Genomic DNA, 23647 nt, shown 5'->3' on the forward strand with positions numbered 1-23647 from the left:
TCTCATAGCTCATAACCCCAAACTATCCTGTAATGATAAAACAGAATGTTATATTTATTTTAAACCCACCCCCCATTTTCTTTCATTAAATTATCTTCATCCTTCATTACTTTGGTATAGTATGAATGAGTGTGGGGGAGGTCTTATTCAGTACAACAAGCTCTAAAATTTATGAAAATACAGTTAAGAGACCAGAATTTATGTCCTCCTTACATTTTCTAACGTCTTCTGGTGGTCCTTGCTGGGATAACTCTGGCCTTATGTTTGACAGTCCTGCACTGGACCATGTGTTCCAAGCTAAACGCCACAAAAGTGTGCCACTTGAATGTACACAGCATAAACTGAAGTTTAAAATGCATGTGAAAACATCCATCCAGTGTCAAACTGCACATACAAAATTTTGTACACTGGAACTGAAACATTCAAGAAATTAATCAAAAGCAAATTATTATTTGAGCTTTATTTTTGAAAACTCATATCATGCATGTATATTTTCTGAGCAACTTGAGGGAAGCAAATAAGTTTATTTTACTCAAAAGCTTTTCTTTTGGCTGGTTAATACTCTGAGTCAGAATATGTACTTTAAAGGGAACGCATTATTACAGAATGTTAATTCAGCTGTCAAAAAAGGCTCTCTTGAAGCCCCTGGGGAATTTATAATACTACTTATCCTGAATGTATTAGGTTGCTTTATGGGGATTCAGTGTTTTGATCTTATACGCATTAAATGACAGGACCTTTCAGCCTTTGTTGCTTTGTTATAGCTTTCACATCTCTCCCAGCACTCACAGCTATTGTAAAAACAAACAAAATACATCAACACCACTGTAATAGTACATTTAGCAATTTAATATAGTTCTCAAGATAAAGTTCTTTGATAAACAAAGGGACAGGTTTTTTTTGGCTATATAAAAAGCTATTAGAAACGAGTGACTAGACTTTGAGACAAAAGTGGTTGTGTGCTTACATTTTCAGGTATCAAATACAGACACGTTTTGCTCAGAGTGAAGAGGATACTCACAAACTTCGGAATAAACGTCTCACTGACTGATTTACAAGACTTACTTCATCAAGTTTCAACCACATCACTACACACTGAGCCACTTATGAGCTATACTTCCAGAAATATGCAGAAAAAAGAGAGTCAGGTTTAGGAGCCAGTTTAAATCTAAGTGCCATCAGATAGCAGGAGATAAATGGGAACTTTCAGTCATTAAACGAGATACCAAACCATGCTCCAACGTGCTTTTAAATTGATTTGAAAGGGAAAAACTGGATGGTGGAAAGCTGTAAAAAAGGGTCACACACTGACCTACAATACATAATAGTGATGTAATAATAAAAACTCTCAAACAGGCTGTAGGGTGTTGATTTGCAGGCAGCATCCCTAGGAACTCATAAACTGTTCATTACAGACAAAGGGCCTGAACTGATTTCAATTTTCTAGTAATATTCATCTTCCTGTAGTGATGGCGCTTAAAGTAAACTGGCCCCCATGCTGAAAGAGACATCCAGAGATAGAGTGCTACTACCACAAGAGCACAAAAGACAGACAGAGAGAAAGAGAAGGTGTTTGGCAGTGCAGTCGTATGCAAAAAAGTCATCGCAATATACAGTATACCAATGACCATCACACCTGGGTCATCACACAGGTCACATAGGTTAATGTTAGTTTTCAGTATTTAAATAAATGGAACTTTTGATGTTTTACAGATACAAACATTATTTGGTCATCTCCCACCCTCTGGATGCCATTCCAACTTCTAAACTTCTAAAGCATACACTTTCAATAATATAGGATATATTTAGGGTTTTATGTATTAAGTCATTCATAAATTTGACAGGAGTAATAAATGAGATTGATGTTCGAACCTTGTTTTGACCCAGGTCTGATTAGTAGGATTAAGAAAACGGATATACAGTACAATACACTTGAAATTACACACTGTGAAAAACATTTCATTGGTTCTCCTTAAAAGCTCAAGTAATGAAACTGCAAAATGTATTCGAGGTCATGACACTTTATTTGACTGGTTGCTAGGCCCCGCCCTCCTTACGGTTGTGACGTTACTGGTGGTTCCCATTACATTTGCAACAATACTGGCATTTACCATCAAAATGTTTACTGAGTTCTTGATTTCAGAGGTAGAGATAAACATGCTTCTCATATTTTCTTTAACCAGCTGCTACCAAGCTTTCACCTTCTACTGGCAATAAATACTAACTATTTGTCAAAGTTGCTGGCGTCTCTGAGATTGTACAAAGTGGCAGAGAGCAAATGTCACTGTGTGTCTGAACTATAAAAACACATTACAAGCCATCCAGGACACTGTGGTTTGTGTCTTGTATATATGTTAGTTTAGGTTTGGGATAGCGGGAATGAGGATCAGCACCTCCAAATCTGAGGCCATGGTTCTCAGCCGGAAAAGGGTGGAGTGCCCACTCCGGGTCGGGGATGAGTTCCTGCCCCAAGTGGAGGAGATCAAGTATCTCGGGGTCTTGTTCGCGAGTGATGGGAGAAGGGAGCCGGAGATCGACAGACGGATTGGGGCTGCAGCTGCAGTAATGCGGACGCTGCACCGGTCCGTCGTGGTGAAGAGGGAGCTGAGTGTAAAAGCGAAGCTCTCAATTTACCGGTCGATCTACGTCCCTACCCTCACCTATGGCCACGAGCTGTGGGTAGTGACCGAAAGAACGAGATCGCGGATACAAGCGGCAGAAATGAGCTTCCTCCGAAGGGTGGCTGGCCTCTCCCTTAGAGATAGGGTGAGAAGTTCGGCCATCCGGGAGGGGCTCAGAGTAGAGCAGCTGCTGCTCCACATCGAAAGGAGCCAGCTGAGGTGGTTCGGGCATTTGACAAGGATGCCCCCTGGGCGCCTCCTGGGTGAGGTGTTCCAGGCATGTCCCACCGGGAGGAGGCCCCGGGGCAGACCCAGGACACGCTGGAGAGATTATATCTCTCGGCTGGCCTGGGAACGCCTTGGTATTCCCCCGGACAAGCTGGAGGAGGTGGCTGGGGAGAGGGAGGTCTGGGCCTCTTTGCTTAGGCTGCTGCCCCGGAGACCCGGCCCCGGACAAAGCGGATGAAGATGGATGGATGGATGGAGGTTTGGGATAGGGATATTTCTAGTGACTGACTTGCTACCTATTAGACTATTCAACTAATGTTTAAAAACATTTAAACTGAGCACATGAAGTTGAACGTGAGCCAAAAACAAAAAATTTGTGTGTTTTAGAAATCATATATAAAAATGACGTTCCTAGTTAATCAAATCATGTTTTGAATGTTCCTAAGCTGTGCAGCATGCACACTCAGATTACTTTGCTTAGTTTGGCTAACCTTAGCAGCGCTAGCAGTAGTAGACTTGGTTTCTTCCATATGGATACATCTGGCTTCAGTTGCTTGATTATAGTTTCAGTTTATTCTGACAAGGTTTACATACAACTATCTCCCCGCACCTTTTTGCAGTGTTGCAGGACAGCGCAGGTTAGCATGGCTGTCATTTATTTACTTTCCCCTTTCCTCCTTTACAGCTTCCACTCAAAGTGCATCATTTTATTAATATAATTGTCGTTGTTCACTAAAAAGATATTAATAATATGTTTTAGCAACCTGTCAATTAGCCACAAACATCCCTAATTTAGGAAAATTTCATGGTTTGGGTTCAAATATGTCTCTTTACAATCTTTCGTTGTATACTACTGCTAAACGGTAGCCAGTGTGACAAAATGTCACACCAAATGGATCACAAGTTAGAAACGGTAACAGGGCTCACCATTTACAACTGCTACTGTAATTAGCAGATTAAAACTGGTGCAGCTAGCTAGCTCAGCTAGCTTAACTAAGATGTTATTGTAAGTAGCACTAATTGGTTGAAAATGCTGTCTTCAGCTTCCTTCCTGATCATTTTAATGAAAAACTGCTGTCCTAACTATTAGCTGATCTTGCTCTTGCTAAAAGACTAAACCCAAAAACACACACTGCAGGCAAATAAATCTTTTTTTTATTATCTTAAGTGTATTTAAATAATGAGCATGACTATAAATAGTATAAAACATGGACGTAGCTTTCATATCAGAACAATTAAGCTAATACGTAAATGGCTGAAACCCTGTCTGAAGGCCATCAGAGGGATAAATCTGTGAAAACAAAAAAGCAAATTTACAGTCCTACAAAAGTGTGGGGGAAAAGAGCTGTGTGCCTTGACCTCTGTAACACTTTCCTGTTGAATTTATGGGCTCAGTCACTCATTCTGAGTGATACTGAGTGAAAAATTAACCCTATATTTTTGGTCATACTATGTTTAAAAATGGGGGGTTATCTGTGGTATGAAACTGAACAACCATTAGCTAATGAGCTGCCAATCACAAGTAATTAGCCCAGTGAGCCTTCTGCCCTCTTTGTCACATCTGGATTTTTGCAACCAAGGTAACGATGGCAGAAACATTCAGAAACCAACAGGTGATACTACAGTAGCTACACCCATCTTTTATCTGTTGCCAAAGCTCAAAATGTGTCTATTTACAGATGCAGAAGTATGACTGGACAATTACCAGTCAGGGTAGGGGGTTTAGCCAGTGGTCCTGGTCCTGCCATAGGGTTAATAGTAGCACTTTGTTTTACAGTTCAGAAATAGTAAATAAATAACCTGTAAATAAATAACAAAAGGCCCCGGGGCAGACCCAGGACACGCTGGAGAGATTATATTTCTCGGCTGGCCTGGGAACTCCTTGGTGTTCCCCCGGATAAGCTGGAGGAGATGGCTGGGGAGAGGGAGGTCTGGGCTTCTCTGCTTAGGCTGCTGCCCCCGCGACCCGGCCCTGGATAAAGCGGATGAAGATGGATGGATGGATAAATAACAAAAATAAGAGCTGCTTTGTATTTACTATGACCTTTGTAGTTGTTGGTGCAAATGTATACTTGCTTCAACAACAGTTCCCTAGTATTTACAATGTTTCACTTATTTTTTTTTTAAATAATATGGTGTTATATGGTTTAAGTATTGAATTATTGACAGAAAATTATTGCCTTTTTTAATATCTTACATAATTAGTTATGTGTTATAAAACAACAATGATAAAATGTGTGCACTAGTTATTTATTGTATCTACCGAACTGTACAGTGTTAAGTAACTAATATTTTGATTCATCTGTAAACACCAGTAAGGGCTACACTGTAAAAGAAAGTGCCACTATATTCTTAGTTGTGTCACTCTGAATAAAGGTAGTAACTGAATGTAGCAGCTCGGTGATACTCTTTGTTGATTTTGTTCATCTTTTACATTATTCAAGAGTCCCAGGTAACTGTAATCCGTCTTCTTGACCTGAAACAAAGTATGCAGCTAAATTTCTTGTGATTCTAAGTCGAACCTATGGATCTGTTGTTTACAGCGCATTCATCATAAGAGCACCAAAGAAAGTGTACAGTATATATACAGCCCAACGTGTAAGGCGTAACATCATACAACAGCGTAGTGCAGATACTTCTATCTCAGTCCACTTCGTGCCGAGTCCGTCCCTTTCAGTTACATTTCACGGTGTTACGTTCCATTAATTTCCGGTCTATTCGTATTCAATTCAGTCTGCATTGTTTCATTCAATCCCATTCCACTTCATGCAACGCTAATTTGATTTCAATTAGTCCACTCCCACACGTCCGTGTTTGTTGTACTCTGAGACCAGCCCAGCTTCGCTCGAGTCAAGCGGATATTTTTCAATATACAATGTAAGTGTGGCTGTGTACATTTGGATTCTCCAGTGAAACCTCCTCCCTGTGTTTTCCTTTCGCAAACTACCATTACTGCTGAGATGGCCTTTCCTAGTTTAATTATCATAAGCCTTGTTCCCATATGTGCACCATTACACGAAGCATAAACTGACACCTGATGTAGGTTGTAAACTTAGCTGTACTTCTTATGGGCAGTGTGAGCCTACATGTTTAGGTGATACTGCTTAGATGTTGTGTCTGAGTTACTATACAAGGTGCACTTCATGAGTAATTAGCTAATTCTCTATAATTTCAACTATGACTGTACAGTTGTGTACTGTATTTATTCTTATTGTATTCTAATTTTTGCCTCATAACTTTTGCACTGTCCACTTCCTGCTGTGACAAAACAAATTTCCCACGTGTGGGACTAATAAAGGTTATCTTATCTTATGACATATTTGGGAGGTGATTAGCATTGATTATTTTCTTGGACGTGTTTTTGTTTCGTGGTTGCCAAATCCACATTTGTTATCACAAACAACTGAAAGACCCTACTTGTTGTGACGTATTTACAGTGTAAATACTCCAAATTAGATTATTTCTTTAACTTGTGAAGAACCAGGCCTCAACTGGTTAGGAGGTCATTACAACTGTCCCAAAACATTTAGCTAAACAAGGCCTACAAAAGGGAAGTGAGTAAGTCTTAAAGGTTTCAGGCAGGACTGCTAAAAATAAGTACTGACCAAGTTTTAGAAGCACCCCATGGCAAGAGTGGAAAGACAACTTTGCCTTTTCTTAAATGTCCTGGAAAAACAGTTATACAAATATTGTAAAGTTGATGATCTTGAATAACAGGATGAACATATTTAGAGCACCCAACTTCCTTCATGCACCCATTTAGAGATGTAAGTGGACTAGGTAAGGCAAATCTCTCCTAGCCGAGTCTTGAGAAATACTAGCCACAGGCAGATATCAGGCTAGTGACATCACCTTCCCTGATGGTAATGTCAGTCTAGCAGTTGGACCCAGCAGGTGTGTAGTTACTCAGCTCCCTGCGGATGGTGCTGAACGGCGACAGCTCCAGCTCAGTAGTGCACTCGTGTTCATTGTCGTCACTCGCTGTGGCTGAGGAGGGGGCGTGGTTACAGCAGCAGCAGCAACAGCAGCAGTCCAGGAATGCCCTGCCTAGCGGACGACACAAGAGGAGCAGCAGTGCCGGCGTCACGGCGGCCCGACAAAAGAGCAGCAGCTGGGAGAGGAGATGGAGCACGGACATGGTATGCTCAGGAACTCCGGCCGCCATGTAGGCAGAAACTATGTTGCAGATGTTCTCAGGCACCACGCACGCGCCGTAGACGATCGCCAACGCGACGACTGTGCAGTTCATCTGGCTCTCTAACCGGATCTGCTTCTTGTTGCTGCGCACGCTGGCCTGTTCTGCATGCCGAATCTTGCGTGCCGTCACTAATGAGCACCCGATTGTAAAGAGAGTGGGGAGACAAAAGTAGCAGCCAAAGCACCACCACAGCCGAGCACCCTCGTACGTCAGGCCCAGCACATAGAGCATGTCAGGCAGTGAAGTGGATATCCTGATAATGCAGCGTTCCACAGGGGGCTCATCTGGGATTCCCGTGTCCTCTGCCACAAGCTGTCGAATGAGGAGTTCCGGGAGTGCCAAGAGGAGGGCGCCGATCCAGATGACGGCTAGCTTGGCAGTAGTAGATGTGCAGTTCTCTATCATCTCGTAGTACATCTGGACATTGGTGGCTGCACGGAAGCGGTCGATGCACAGAGCACACAGGGTGAAGGTGGTCACACCCAGGGAGGCCACCTGAGCAAACAGACAAAGAGAAGCCCTTTAAACATTATTCAGAAATTAACATGACACGTAACACTGCGTATATCCAGAGGCCTTAGCTGACTAAAATGCATTGCCTCAAGAGCGTTGCTCATATCTTGAAATTGTGCATCAGCACAGAATGCATGAGGGGGAAATTAGGATAAAAGAGCTTGTGCTAACACTGGCCTTACACAAGTGATTATCTAAAGTCATTTCAACAGGCGGATGGGCTTATCTGTTTTCAATTCTGATTCGCCTGTGACACTCTGCAAAGTTATACTCACGGCTGCCAGGCTATCGAGCATAACAAAGAAAAGACACTAAATCTCTTAAATGGAGAAATTATATTTCAGAATCTTGAAGAAGGGCTGCTTCGTGTAGAGTAAACAAATGTGTTTCTCTGCATCGCACACAAACACATCAACTTTCACCAGCTGAAAAATCAGCTGCCACCAATAGAAAGACAGCAGGACAAAGTGTAATGGTACCGGCTGTTAGGTACACCTGACAGTGGCACAATTACATGCAGTGGGGCAGCAGAGGCACAGTGGAAGGCTCTAAGCTGTGATTAACACTGTAGTATCCCTTGATGCGTGTGTGTGTGTGAACTGAAAGCAGACAGTTAGACACCACACCTACATATCAAGGGAGGATTTCGAAAAAAGCTGTTGTTGCTGGAGTCACTCGTTCAAAAGAATCTTTACACCTAGTGTTTAATAACAATCTAATTAGCAAACTTCCAAAAATATTATGCTTTCCTGTTCATTTCTCATTCAAAATCTGCACACAACAGCTAATTATTTGGCACTACGTCTGCCTTTTAGATATGAGAATTGTCAAATTTCGCCAACACCTGAAAGCATCTGTTGGATTAGCCATCGTTTTGGCACAGTGTGGACCCTGCAAAATGGTCCTCTGCAGCTGGAGCATGTGCAGCCTTAACATCCCCTGACCCTCTGTCCTTCCTCATACAACACTGCTTCCACTCCTGCCCCTTCATATCCAATTTAATTATAACAGCCAGCTTCCCAGATGGCCCCTTTGAGCTGACTTTAATGTTCTAAACACATATTTCCTGGATAGATATAGATGTTCAAACAGGAACACGCACACACGCTGACCCTGATACACATGGAGGTCTAAGCAGGCTCATAAAGGGTCATAACCATGAGGGAGGTGTATGCTTTCTGAACAGTAGCTGTGATGAATGTGACTGCATTTGGGAGCTGGGGGTTTTATTACTTGTTGTGCCAAAATATTGCAACTGCCACTGGTTTGTTTCTGAGAGTATTTAGGATGTAGTGAAAGACGTGTTCCTTTTAGAGCATCTTGTGTATGATTTCTTGTCAAACTCTGAACCGATTAATCCATTAGTTGGTTTGGTTTGTCAAATTTTGAGCACACTTGGCAGATGTCATCTTACACTTAGTCCTGCAAGTTTTTATACAGCACAACTGTCTGCTTCTTGTAATAGAGATGAGCGTCAGTCTGGAGCTGTTATAGCAGTGAAATTTAAGCAGGATTTGACAGCCCCATGCTGTTCATCTACAGCATGAACAAAATGCAAAAAAAAAAAAAAAAGCACACCCTTCAAATGTTGCTGCAGTACAGGCACAGAGCGACTCTGCTCGTTTGATTCATGCGTCACTGTGGATGCCACTTACTGAAATTGCATTCTGCTATTGCCCTACTGCACTCTTGAGTGTACATACTATGCAGGGATGCATGTTAGGCATAAAACACGATGTTTGATGTACAGGGTGGGCCATTTATATGGATACACCGTAATAAAATGGGAATGGTTGGTGATATTAAAGTCCTGTTTGTAGCACATTAGTATATGTGAGGGGGCAAACTCCTCAAGATGGGTGGTGACCATGATGGCCATTTAGAAGTTGGCCATCTTGGATACAACTTTTGTTTTTTCAATAGGAAGAGGGCCATGTGACACTTCAAACCTATTGGTAATGTGACAAGAAAAACAATGGTGTGCTTGGTTTCAACGTAACTTTATTCTTTCATGGGTTATTTACAAGTTTCTGACCACTTATAACATGTGTTCAATGTGCTGCCCATTGTGTTGGATTGTCAATGCAACCCTCTTCTCCCACTCGTCACACACTGATAGCAACACCGCAGGAGAAATGCCAGCATAGGCATCCAGTATCTGTAGTTTCAGGTGCTGTACAACTCACCTCTTCACACCATAGACAATTGCCTTCAGATGACCCCAAAGATAAAAGTCTAAGGGGGTCAGATCGGGAGACCATGGGGGCCATTCAACTGGCCCATGACGACCAATCCACTTTCCAGGAAACTGTTCATCTAGGAATGCTCGGACCTGGCACCCATAATGTGGTGGTGCACCATCTTGCTGGAAAAACTCAGGGAACGTACCAGCTTCAGTGCATAAAGAGGGAAACACATCATCAGGAAGCAATTTCAAATATCCAGTGGCCTTGAGGTTTCCATTGATGGAGAATGGACCCACTATCGTTGTACCCCATATACCACACCAAACCATCACTTTTGTTGTTCCAACAGTCTTGGAGGGATCCATCCATTGTGGGTTAGTGTCAGCCCAATAGCGGTGGTTTTGTTTGTTAACTTCACCATTCACATAAAAGTTTGCCTCATCTCTGAACAAAATCTTCTGCGTGAACTGAGGGTCCTGTTCCAATTTTTGTTTTGCCCATTCTGCAAATTCTGTGCACCGATCTGGGTCGTCCTCGTTAAGATGCTGCAGTAGCTGGAGTTTGTAAGGGTGCCATTTGTGAGTAGCTAATATCCGCCAAAGGGATGTTCAACTAATGCCACTCTCCAGTGACATGCGGCGAGTGCTACGCTGTGGGCTCTTGCTGAATGAAGCTAGGACAGCCACTGATGTTTCTTCATTAGTGATAGTTTTCTTGCATCCACATTTTGGCAAATCCAACACTGAACCAGTTTCACGAAACTTAGCAAGCAGTTTGCTAACAGTAGCATGGGAGATGGGTGGTCTCGTAGGGCGTCTTGCATTGAAATCTGCTAAAATTACCCGGTTACTGCGTTCACCAGATATCAACACAATTTCGATTCGCTCCTCACGTGTTAACCACTTTGACATGTCAATGGCTGTGAACCAATAGAAACTTGTAAATAACCCATGAAAGAATAAAGTTACGTTGAAACCAAGCACACTATTGTTTTTCTTGTGACATTACCAATAAGTTTGAAGTGTCACATGGCCATCTTCCTATTGAAAAAACAAAAGTTGTATTCCAAGATGGCCAACTTCTAAATGGCCACCATGGTCACCACCCATCTTGAGGAATTTGCCCCCTCACATATGCTAATGTGCCACAAACAGGACTTTGATATCACCAACCATTCCCATGTTATTACGGTGTATCCAAATATAAGTGGCCCACCCTGTAGAACAAAAAGGTGTTTTTGCACTCAAATAATAGCTGATTGCATTTAAATCCACTATTTAACATTTGAATATGTTGTATAGATTATTTTTCTTTTTTCTTTCTGTCATATACTGGTTACAGTGGTGGATGCCCATATTAAACATAGCCAGAGGCCAAAGGTTCAGACTTCAGACTCATCTAAATGCTCAGTTTCAGAAGTCTGTGAGATGGTATATTCCTAATTGGTCATCTCAGGCGCACACCTCTGGCTTTGAGTCCACCAACCTGCTGTTTAAACCAGTGTTTTTCTCCATTTTTTTCTACCTTTATTATTGTGAAACATCATATTAGTCTCTGTGTCTGACCCACTTCTGACAGACACAAATATCCATCGCGTACACAAGAACAGGTAGTTGCAAATGCTGAATATTTCATAAATAGAACAACAGGCCTGAAATTGGTTTTAAAGGCAACCAAGCTTTGATCAGCATGTCAGGGCGGAGAGCAAGGGCAAGATGAACAAGCATAGCTTTGTACCGGATGAGAGAGAGAGAGAGTCCAACAGTCAGGGCGGGTGGGGGTGGAGGGTTTAGGGGGGTGAAGCTGTCAGTGTGTTTGTGGAAGGGGGAAATGCAAATGAGAGAATGAGAAACAGAGGCAGAAGAGGAATGGAAAGTAAAGAGGGAGTCAGAGAATGAAAGGGAAAGAGAGAGAATGAGAGCTGAACAATAGCAGAGAAACACGTCAGTGAGTCTAACTCACTGAGTGACAGAAAGAAAGAAATAACCCACGACATCCTCAGAATGATTAACAATGTTAATGTGGCATTTATCCCAACCAGCAGCATTGACCTTGTCATGTTCAGTTTACCTGCAGGCAAGACAACAGGTCTGTTAGCTTCAGGGACAGAAATCCTGCAACAGTAATGCTCTGAAATAAAAAAAACCCAAATAAATAATATATGTACACTCCTGTTGATTTTATACCTCCTGTCTCTTTCTAAAGGAATAGCTTGAGATTTTTAGAATCATAGTTATTTTTTTTCTTTTCTTTCCGATACCGAGTATCAGTCAAGCAGAGGAACTCAATAAAGATCTAAGAAGGACAAATCACAAGTTGAAAAAGTTTCTTAGATACATTTATAAATAATTGGAGATTCCAAGATTATAGTTCAAACAATTGTAAGCAAGTACAAGTTACAGATGTTTAACCACTTTGCACAAACCATCGACCTCAAATGAGACAAAATTTAGGATAATCAGGAACAACCCAGGAACCATAACCTGGAAACTGCTGGAACACCAGCGTCACTGTCCATAGTGAAGTGAGTTGTACATGGTCATGGACTAAGAGGGTGCCAAGCAAGAAAGAAGCCCCTACTCCAAAACTGACACCTTCAAGCTCGACAAAAATTTGCAGCTGCTCAAACAAACAAGCCAAATGCTGTCTGGAGAAAAGCTTTACAGTCAATTGAGAACAACAAGCTGTTTGGTCACAATGAGAAAAGGTTTGTTTGGAGGAGTAAAGATGAGGCATTCAGTCCTCAAAACACTGTACAAATTGTTAAGCACGGTGGTGGTAGCGCTGTTTTGCTGCCAGTGGTACTGGTACATTGCACAAAGTGGATGGAATGATAAAGGACGACTACTTGCAAATTCTTCAAGTTCATATCAGCTAGAAAACTTGCACAGAGTTGGGTATTCCCATGAGAATGAACCACACATCTGTATACTTTTGCCCTGTGCGGATTAGAGAAAAATCCAAGAGAAAATCCAAAATAAATTCAAACTTATACATTCTGTTCTTATTGTGTAAGTCATTAAAGATGCATGCTGAACCATCTTCACCCTGGAAAAGAGCAGTTCAAAGAAATTATTAAAAGCCCCAAATTAGCATTTTAATGCACATGATGGGAGTATGTAGACTTCTGACCACAACTGTATTTAATAATAGAAACAAAAATTGACTTTATGATTCCCTTTAGTTCTGTGATTGGAACCCCTAACTACCAAATAATACCAAATATCAAATAATATCAAAACCACCTGTTACCACCTGATGATAGACCTGATTTTATCGAATTTCCCAGAGGAACCCACCCGAGGGATTAATAAAGTTCTATCTAATCTAATCTAATCTAGACAATTTGCAAAAGAGGTCAATGCAGTTTTTCCACTTTATATGATGAATTGCTTCTCAACCTTGGACTTCAAGATCTCAGAAAAAAAAAAAACAAAGCCATGAAAAGGCCTTTCATCTACAACACGTGTTTTTAAAATTCTGGCAGTCCATCTGCACAGCAGGTGAGAAAGACATTTTCCCCTGGTGCTGTTTTTTAATAACGGCCCATTAAGTTGCTGATTAAAGGTCTTGTGAGCTGGTGGTACAAAGGCTCAAGTTATTAATTGGCTCTTAACAAGGACTGGTGGAGCATTTGGGGCCATACTGTGACTACAGCCACTGTCAGAGGGTAATGGGTGTTATCAAGTGATGAATGGGCTAATGTCGAAACACAACAATGCGCAAACACAACCACACACATAGACAACCAGTCTGGTAGTAATGAGCCAAAGGGTTATTCCACCTGCATTGCTTTTCTCTTACAGGAGTGTGTGACCCAGTGCAGGCTCCAGACGACCATAACTCTAACCAGAGAGACCCTGCCAATGACAGCAACCATCCATCAGGTGGGCTGCATGAGCAACAGAGACAGTGGATAGATCAGGGTTAGAAGGCAGGTCCTCTGCTCATGCACATGTTTATGCTGAATTTTTGAAATTATCTTTCTATATGGTTGATGTATATGGAGGGTAATAGCAGACAAAATCCAACCTTGTGGACCTGCTCATGCTAGCAAAACAAAAACAGCTTCTGCTGTTAAATATCTATTGCTTGTTTTCTGTTATCTTCCGTGAGTCCATCCATTTTCTTAAGTTATAGGTGACTGAAAGCTATCCCAGCTGACTTTGGCAGACAGACTGGTAACTTGCGTTGGGTGTACCCTATCACGGGGCACATAAAAAGAGACAGACAATCATTCAGGCACACTAATGTAATGCTAATGTAGAATCATCACTTCATCTAATATGCACGTCTTTGGACTATAGTGCCTTGACTGTTGTTGTGATCTGGCGATATACAAATAAAACTGAACTGAACTGAATTATAGGAAAAAACCTAACTAGCCCTAACTTGACAAAATCATTGTAAACACACAGGCAGAGGCCGGTGACGCTACTGTTACCAGGTAATGTGTTGCTAGCCTCTCGAACCAAAGGGGTAACACAGTTTGGAGGAGGAAATGCAATAAATATAATAGCAAAAACAAAATATTGGTTTTATGAGTTCTTTTGTCTTTGATAGGATTCAACACACTACATATTAGTAGATTATTTACAAAGCTGTTCTAATGACTGTCTAGTCTGTCAGGACCAGTGTGGCCGTGCTGTCACGCCACTCCCCAGCTGCCCGGTGGGGTGACGACAATAAATCATCAGGATTCATCAAGAATGATAAAAGTGTGCACTGAAAACTTTACGGTATGGGTTTCAACAGAGTAGCTACTGTAGATTTAACTTGCAGATGTTCCAGCACTTCTGTCCATATAGTGCAACTAAAGGCTGGACGTCTACTTATTCTTTATTAAGGGTAGAAGTTATATCAACAGAAATTCAAACATCATCCATGATATTCAGCACTGAGAATGCTGCAGGAGTCCACTATTCATGTTGAAATCCATCTTGGGTAAATGGAGTTCAGCGGCACATTGGGTGCTGCAGGCTGCCGTAGTCAGCTGAGGCAGTAAGGCTCTGCTGGAGCTCTCAAGCTGCTACTCAGTGGTGTTCTGCTATAGAGTTGATGTTAAAACAAGCTAACTGTGCTGAAAAAGACAAGTAACTAGTCACTTCTTCATTTAGAAAAAAAGAGGAAATATTAACAAAGATAATTATTTCGTACTGTGTTTAAGTCATCCTTTTAAAAGTAGCGAGCAATTAGCACGTTATGTTTTTTCCAATACACTATGCTGTGTATCTCACTCTTATGTAAAATAGAGTGGTGGAGAAGGAGCAGTTCATTTTGCCAATTATCACTGAATATTGCAATGGCATTTCAGGTTGTTGCAGAGACATGTTTTGAATAATAGCACATTAGCGTGGAAAAATAAGGCATTAATTTGATGTAAAAGGCCCTGCATTAAGGAGGACAGCAGCCCATCCTCCAATGCCCTCTACTGCCATTTCCTACAGACTGTATGACTGGTACTGGTAATCTCAGTTTCAATAAAGTAATCTTTAAAAACAGAATAAAAAAACATACTTCCAATGGTTTATTAAAACAACAACAACAAAAAAACATGTGGTCCATTTATGTTTCCAAAGCTGTCGTCTGTGGATGATGTTGCTCAGTAGTTGTGGCTTACACGATTTTGCTCTTGTGATGAAAGAACACGTGTTCAAAAGCTTCGGAAACAAATATATAAAAAGTGTGTATGTGCAATACACTACATTGTGCATTACACATGCACAAAGAACGGGAATGAGTACTTAATGGGCTGCTTTGTATTTTTTTTAATTACATTAAGAGCAACAGTGATCTATGTCATTGCTTTCTTTTTTTTTTTCTGTCTGTTTCTTCCAGACAATAAATTTCTCTTTCATTGAATTATATCCTGACGTGTGGCAGATTTACCCTGGACGCAAAAAAAAAAAGAAAAAAAAGAATGCTCTCATTCTACAGTGGCGACTGGAAAAGTCCTGTTCCAGGTCATTGATTCCTGCCTGGAAGTGTTACACTGAAAGCAATACAAAACAGAACAGCTTTCATGTTCTATTCTCTTCTATGAAGCCTGATTTTGTGCTGACCTATTCTATGTTGATGTAAAGCTGATATGCTGCTTGTTTTCACTCCACATAATTCATAATGATAATCACCCAATGAATATTTCATTTACATGAGTAATTACCAATTTAGGCAACTGCGTCCAACGGCAACCCCGATCTTTGCTTCATGCTGTTATTTGAACTTGTCTGAACATACAAAACACCAAATCTACTCATCCATGGACAAAGAGCTGGCTGAATGGACTCACCATTATGCATAATGAAGAGCTTCTAATCACATACTCTGAATAATTCAAATACGTATACTCCAATTAACAATTACTCGCATGCCTGACAGGCTGAGAATGCAAAGGGCGCGAGATCTAGTTTGTGTTTGTGTACTTAATTTGTGTTTGTCAGTGTCTACGCGTTGTAAGTGTACATCTGCATTTCAGTTTATATTAATGTAATATTCATTCTGTCTCTAAGTGTATGTGAGTGTGCATGTCCCAAGGCTTGTTTCTAATCACAGATAGCTGATGCGAAGAGGAGAGGGGGGAGAACAGCCGCAGGCAGTGATCAGTAGGGAGAAGGCCATTCCACCCATATGGCGAAACACCACACCCTACTGACTTTGTGAATGTGTGTGTGTGTGTCTACAGGCTAGATGGTTACCTAGATTTTAAACCGACATAGGCTTGGACACATATAACTGTAAATAGTAAGACATTCCTATTTCATGACCTCTGGTAGACCTCTAAAGATCGAAACATAACGGTATGGTAAATGAAGATAAATATTTTTAATTTCATTAGCAAGGCTATCATTTTGGATTCTTTCTTTAGAAAGAAAATCATAATTGCAACTGACTTTATATTCCTTCCTATATTCCACTACTGTACTTCATACAGCAGACATAAAGAGCAGACCAAATTCTAATTCAGTTTCCTGAGGGTCTGCGGCTCAGTTTGTGCACGGTGAGTGTGTATATGTCAAGCTGATGTATGTCCTGCCATTATCGCCAATTTCGACACTGTGCATTGTGGCCCTCGGTGGTTCCGTGCAGCCCTGTTCACTCTCTCCTCATACTCAAGCTTTCTCTTGCACTCTCTTTTCCTCCAGCCTCTTCAACGGTCTATGTCTGCCTGTTGAAGCCCCGACTACAGAAAATACCAACAAGGCCAAATACACAAGGCACAAACTAAACTAAGCCTAAACTGAAGGATGATATTGGCCTTATAGATTTTTATATACTCTGCTTAGAGTTAGAAAGAAGGAACTTTCAATGAATTAGATAAGCTAGAACATACTTAATGTATCCCAAAAGTTAGGAAATTCATGATAGTCAGAGAATCAGTTTTGGTCAAAATATGAAAGACTGAAAACAGGTTGGATGAACGGCAGTAGAGACAGGCAATAAACAGACGGATCATAAAGGATTCTTTTTTTTATGAGCTAAAGTCCTGTTACTGTTGTCACACTCAAAGTTCTCACATAAAAACACTTAGAAATGTATATAGTAAATAAAAGCACAAGTTGTACATAGCAAATATAATCAGTTCAGGTTCTAATGGCTCTAAGCAGATGCTATATGGCTACACTAGTATTGAGATTGCCAGTATCACACTAATTACAATGCATCTTTAGGGAGATGTATATCCCATGATGATGTTTACCAATCATCTATCTGTCTACTAATGGGAGAAGTCATTAGGCTGTTGCATATGGGTTCAGTTGTACAATACTTGCATGACTGCTTAAATATAAGTGTACAAATTTTGTGTGAGATCCAGTTAGTAGGATTTTGCATTTTGGTTGAATTTTGTCCATCAAACCATGTGCCTAATGCTAAAAAGTAACACAATATTACCAGAAAAAGATGGACATTCAATCAATGTTTCTGTGACATTGTAATATCTCAGATGCCTTTTTCTGTAATGATTTACAAGCATTTCTTTAATTGGGGTTAATAAGATGTATATAAATCACTCTTTTACAAAAGCATAGCTTTAAATCAACCTTGACAAATGACTTCTTTTTCCTTCTGGCTTATACAATGCTTACTGCTCCATTTATTTGTTATTTTACTCTAGTTTCAGGTCTTATTCTAATAAACTGCCAGGTGCAAAGACCCAATTATTGTCCATTAGTTTTGCCTTTTTTGGGGCTCTGTCCCCTTACTGCCAAGAGGGGCAGTGTGCGGTGTGAACAGGCACTGTATCTGAAATGATGTGGGCTGGCAGACTGGCTCACATTTTTATTTTGTGCAGTATTTCCCTCCGTGTTTGCTCACATCTCACACCAAAATTGCTTTCTCTTTGAGGTTTAGAAATTCCACACTCGACTAAGCACTGAATAAAACAAGATTTACTTAAAGCAGCTCCACGGGAAGCTCCTCTCTTTGCACAGACACTCATGCATTATCTATAGAATCTCCTGATTTGAATACATACCTGAATGGGGTTCTGTGTCTGTCTGTGTTGTGTATTTATGCAGGCTAAGTGTGACTGAGACTGTGTCCTTATTTCAAATGATAATATCCCCTGTGACTCAATTTGGGTTAAGTGAAGAAAGAAGTCACTCCATAGGGTGAGTGTGTGTGTTTCGCTGAATGTTCCACAGGGAAAGATTGAGCCCTGGGCTGCATTACTCACAGCCTGTTTGATACATGCATGCACAAATACACACACGGAACACAGACAGCGCCCTGTGCACATGTCCTGATACATATGTATATTAAAACACATCTTGAAATGAAGCAATTAAGACATGGAGACAGGTGTGTACAGCTACTTCACAACAACATATTCTGTATTAAAAATAACCATTTGGTCTGTGCGGTGGATATGTGTTAGTCAGGTTATTAAATATTATCCCGTGGTCCCTGGGAAGCTCATATGCAATAACACAGGTAGGGGGCCTGTTTCTCTTTGATCCCCCAATAATTAAAACATATGCAGTCACAAGGTGTTTGCAACACGGTGCACAGTGGACTGATATTAAATATGAGGATGTTATTATACACTAAAGAGTAAGTATGCAATGCTAAATATAATCTCTACTTATTATTGATCATTTTTTTGCAGCTTCTGCAAAAAATGTAGGCCTAGTAAAGTGCAGAGCCTGACCGATACATCAGCCTATATTAGCCTTTTGCTGATATATACTGGTATCGGCATTTATTATTATAGATGAGATAAGATAAAGATAAAGAACTTTATTGTCATTGTAGTTATACAACGAAATTTGTTTGGTAGTTCACAGAGGCCAGCAGCAATAAAACAAGAAGCAGCACAGTAACATAATAACCATAGTAAACGTAGTAAAAGTATAAAATATAAAGTAAAAAGAAGGCACTTAGCACAGTAAATAAAAAAAATATATAATAGTATTTACAATATGGTATTATGTTTTGAGTGTTGAAATTACAAATTTTTCCACCAAGGAGCACTCTGCAGACTCACAGGTTTTTTTAAACTCCATTATCATATTATCTTATAAAGGACTTTAAAAAATCTGCTTATGTTTGTGTGTCTGAATATAAAAAAACAAAATACCAGCTGATATATCAAAATATCGGATTTTTTAAATCACCAAATATCGGTATCAGCTTTAAAAATTCCATCAGTCAGACTCTAGGAAAGTGTGAGTGGACCTTTACCTTTATAACTTCACTGAACAAATAATAGCCAGTGAGCATATGTGACCATAAGCTGACAATTGAGCTAAAATGAAGAAAAAGCACCGACTGGTCTTTGATTTAGAAGCCCATTGTACACTCGAGCATTGCCCTAGAAATTGGCCTTCAGCTCTGTCTCAACACCCTTAATTACAGTTGCATGGAAACTTCATGAAAGCAACGGAAACTCTTCAGAAAGCTAATATAAGATAAACCAATACCAATACCCGACATGCACCACAAGCCCATGAACATATCTTCCTGGGCTAAATCTGACCACTTTAAAAAGGCGACCCCTCTATCTATACATTTGGTTTAAATGTAAAAGGTGAAAATTTATCTTCTTAGGGCTTATTTTTTGTTTAAAAGTGAAAGTTTAGGAAGCAAAGGGGACTAGGTCTAGGTTTAAATCTGCCAATTATGTGAGGAGTTTGTAGAGTTGTTGAAAAAGAGTGACCTTCACTTTTAAACCAAATTTAGACATAAAGGGACACCGTTTCAATGGCCTGAACAGATGGCCTTTCAACCAAACCTTAGTGTAGATTATACATCAGGCATAGGTATCTTTAACATCTCAACAGGTTTTTGCTGTATGGCTGGTAAGATATTATTAGATAACAGCTCTTCCTGTTTGCAGGCTCTGTAGCATCTGGAGGGAGGAGTTGAAGTTAAATTCTGATCACTGACTCTGGCTTCTTGCCCGGTTACACAATCTGACATTTACTCTTATCTTTCTTTCTACCTTTGGCTGCAAACAAAATAATTCTTACATAGTCATGACTCAGACGGGTTGCCCACAATTTCTCCGTCTTCAAATCAAGCATCTTTAAACACATATGTAACCTCCCCCCTTCATGTTCACTTGAGGCGGGTCATGCCAACAGCCATTCAAAGCAAGCTTAAGCTGTGCCTGAGCTGGAATCCCCTGTTTTACACAAAAGACATTGCGCTTGTGGGTGAATCTGACACTGGTGTAATTGCAGTAAAAACACAAAGGAAAGGTATCAGCATACTACTACTGCTTATGAATGCTGGTGCGTGGGAAGGGGAGGGTACAAAAAAGGCAAGGAAAGAGGCTGACTGAGTATATGTGCGTGTGCAATGCCTTCCTCAGGTGTATGTATGATGAAAGCAGCGGTTTATGAGCCAAAGTAAATGGCAGATAGCGAGTGGCTGTCAAACATGCTGGTGCGTATCTGTGCTTGTTTGTGTGTTTGATGCCTCCAGGGCTAAGTGAGATTCCTGTCCAGTTGCAGCAGGTGCACAAGTGCCAAACAGATTGCCTTGTTATTGGGTGAGGTGTCATCCTGTGACTGTGTGTACTTTCAGGTCTGTCAGTGCTTTGAAAGTGAAACCAAACTCTTAAATTAAATCTCTATATAGGCAGGCAACGAAGAGCATGACACCTAAATGACATTGACTGAGCCCCTTCATCATCTGATATCACTGAAGTGATCAATTCAAAACATTTCACCTACGCATGTGAGAAATCTAAAGCAGAAAAAAGACACAAATGAAAGCTGGGCAGAATTACCTCCACATAGGGCACCACTTTGCAGGCAAATTCTCCCAGCAGCCATGACTTCGTCAGTTCGTGGAACACCACCATGGGCAGGCAGAAGAAGATGAGCACAAAATCCCACACAGCTAAATTTGCCAGCAGAGAGTTGGAGATACTCTTCATGTAGTAGTTCTGGCACACGATGCACAGGATGGCAATGTTTCCCGCTATGCCCACCAGGAAAATGACCCCGGAGACGCACGTGATCGCGTAAGCGCCGTAAGTCTCACTCGTCACTGGGTAAAAGGGGTTCTTGATCTCGTTCTCGAAATCCTGCGAGCTGGGAGGGGTGATCGGCGTGGCGTCCCAGGGGTTCTCCTCTCGGAAAGTGAAAAACTCACTCCTCCTGGTGAAGAGGTCAAAGGGCAGTTCGGTGGAGGTGAGGGCCACCGGTTTGGGCATGGGTTCCCACGGTGACGCGTGAGGTTGAGCCAAAACTACAGAGCTTTTGTTCAACCGGTTTCTCCCCCTCTTCCACGCTTTCTTCTGTTCATCTTTTGTGCCTCTCTTGTGCCTCTCGCCCTCCTCGGGTCCCCCTCCTCCGTCTCCCCAACCCATTGAAGATGGCTTAGCCGCATTGTAGTGTCCACCTGCTGGCGTCCCCGTACTACTAAACCCGCCATTCAACTTTATCCTCCTATTATGGTGGCGCGTCGAGTCCCAATGTGAGACGGCGTTGGGATCCTCCACGGGTGTCAGAGTCCTATTGTAGTCGCGTTTGCTGTGTCCATTTCGCCGAATTTCTTCTGCAATTACCCTCTTCCAGGGGTGAGTGGAGTTAAGGGTCCCTCTGATAATTGCCCGCTGTGCCTGCAGCTCTGCCGAAGACGCACCTGTGGCGTACTCGGGCAAGAGCGCACGGTCCCGGGCTTTGTTTTGATGACTCTCCCGGAGAGACCCCTGGAAAGTCTTGCCAGAGTACGCGCTGCTGTTGCTCTCATCTTTAATCCGAACTCCTCCATTATTTCTCAAAGATAGCAATACATGTATATGGGCCAGTAACACGAATAACGTCCTAGGCGGCAGAATCTGCATGATCCAGGAAATTACTGAGCGCAGTTTAAATCTTCACGAGTGCATGATCATCACACCTCTATGGAGCTCGGGGGATAATCTTCTTTTTAGTCAACACCCATGTTGGAAACCGTACAATAAATAGCACAGGGTTACATTCGCTCTGCAAACTTGAAAGTATCCCACTGTCTTCTTCTGCACTATTTGCACTGCAGCTGCAATAATCTCCAAAACGCCCCCTCCTCCTCGTTTTCAAAGTCTTGGCATTAGCAGGACAGCGAGTCAGTGTCCGGATCCAGAGAGAGGGAATTGTTGCATATGCACGCACAAATCAGCACAGCATCCAGTTTCTAGCTGTGCGAAAACCCAGATCCTCTGCGAGTATGTGAATGATGTTAATTCATTGGGTTGGGTCGGCAGCAGCAGCAGCGTCAATGCGGTGCAGTCCGGGTAAAGCCCACCAGGCTGTGATGCACGGGAGTAGAGAAGAGAGAGAGAAGGAAAGAGGAGGGGTAGAAATCGGTCTCTTCTCTCTCTGTATCTCTTCCTTTCCTCCTTTGCGTCCAGTATCTTTCCTTCTTCGCTTTCTCCTTGGGTAGGACCGTGCGCTGGAAGAAAAATGCACTCCCCTGGCGGCTAACCCCGATCTGTCACTCTCCATCCATCATAGAGCATCTAGCAGCCCCGGAGCAGGCTACGGTTACAGCAACCCCCCGGCAGAGAAGCCTGCCACGCCCGACAAGACGTGCTAATAAATATATTTCCCAGTTTTTAATTTTTACGCATAGGCGGCGCTGTGATATCAACGCGCATTTAAGTAGATGCCTTCCAGTCTAATTTGTTTAGACTCAAATAGGAAGCAAATTGCCGCTGGGTAAAATATCTATACTTATTTCAAGAAGAAAAGCAACTTTTAGAGAAAAATCCCTTTCATCTAAGATATCTTGATTTGATCCGCCCAGCTCAATTTATCTGAAGCGCCTCCCCGAGGCATTTTTTAGTTATGTTAAAAAAGAAACACTTTCAGACTAGGCCTACTACTTCATGAAGATTAATGATTCATGCTTTAAATAATTTCACTTGTAAAAGTTGCTACCCGTTAAAAGCAGCTCTCACAGTCAGTATCGTCACCTCTCCACCTTGGCCCGTTGGGTCATTCGGATTCAACCTTCACAATTTCAGTGCACCGGGCTGCAAACTTCACTTTCATCTAAAGCCTGAACGGATCACTGTGGACAATATATACAGTAAACATTGATTGCCACTTGTTTTACGACTGTACCACAAATCATTCAATATACCTTTAAAATGATATTTGACTCTGACCCTAAGCTTTACTCAGAAGCTTTAAGAAGCACTCCAAACACTCGGATATTGTAAGAAGTGGCTTAACCGAGAGGAAACGTTTCCCTCGTGGATTGCAGTGTTAATTAATGGAACATTTCTTGAGCCCACTTGCTATGTTAATGCACTCTAATTCCACTTCGACTTGACTGTTCTTATATGTCTGTCTTCTCTAGCAATTTCTTCATTTTGAGTTAACTACTTAAACTGCTATTGTGACCATAACAGGTATAAAGAGCAGTGACTCCAAAATCAGTGTATTATGAGCTGCAGTATGCTTCTG

At 41.5% G+C, this 23647-nt stretch overlaps 1 protein-coding gene across 1 annotated transcript; it reads right to left on the reverse strand.

The window, feature by feature from the left end:
- Positions 1-435: 435 nt before the first annotated feature.
- On the reverse strand, positions 436-22729 carry gpr37b (G protein-coupled receptor 37b). The gene is made up of 2 exons (XM_086269140.1): positions 20980-22729; positions 436-7542 (listed from the first exon to the last, which is right to left on the reverse strand). The coding sequence occupies exons 1-2, from the start codon at positions 22039-22041 to the stop codon at positions 6724-6726; spliced, it is 1881 nt and encodes a 626-aa protein (XP_086125266.1). The 5' UTR covers positions 22042-22729; the 3' UTR covers positions 436-6723.
- Between the last annotated feature and the right edge of the window lie 918 nt (positions 22730-23647).

This window comes from Aulonocara sp. 'chitande type north' Nkhata Bay, linkage group LG17 (genome assembly GCF_057382095.1).
Source record: "Aulonocara sp. 'chitande type north' Nkhata Bay isolate Kocher_YH1m ecotype deep benthic linkage group LG17, A_spYH_male_GT1.1, whole genome shotgun sequence".
Taxonomy (NCBI): domain Eukaryota; kingdom Metazoa; phylum Chordata; class Actinopteri; order Cichliformes; family Cichlidae; genus Aulonocara; species Aulonocara sp. 'chitande type north' Nkhata Bay.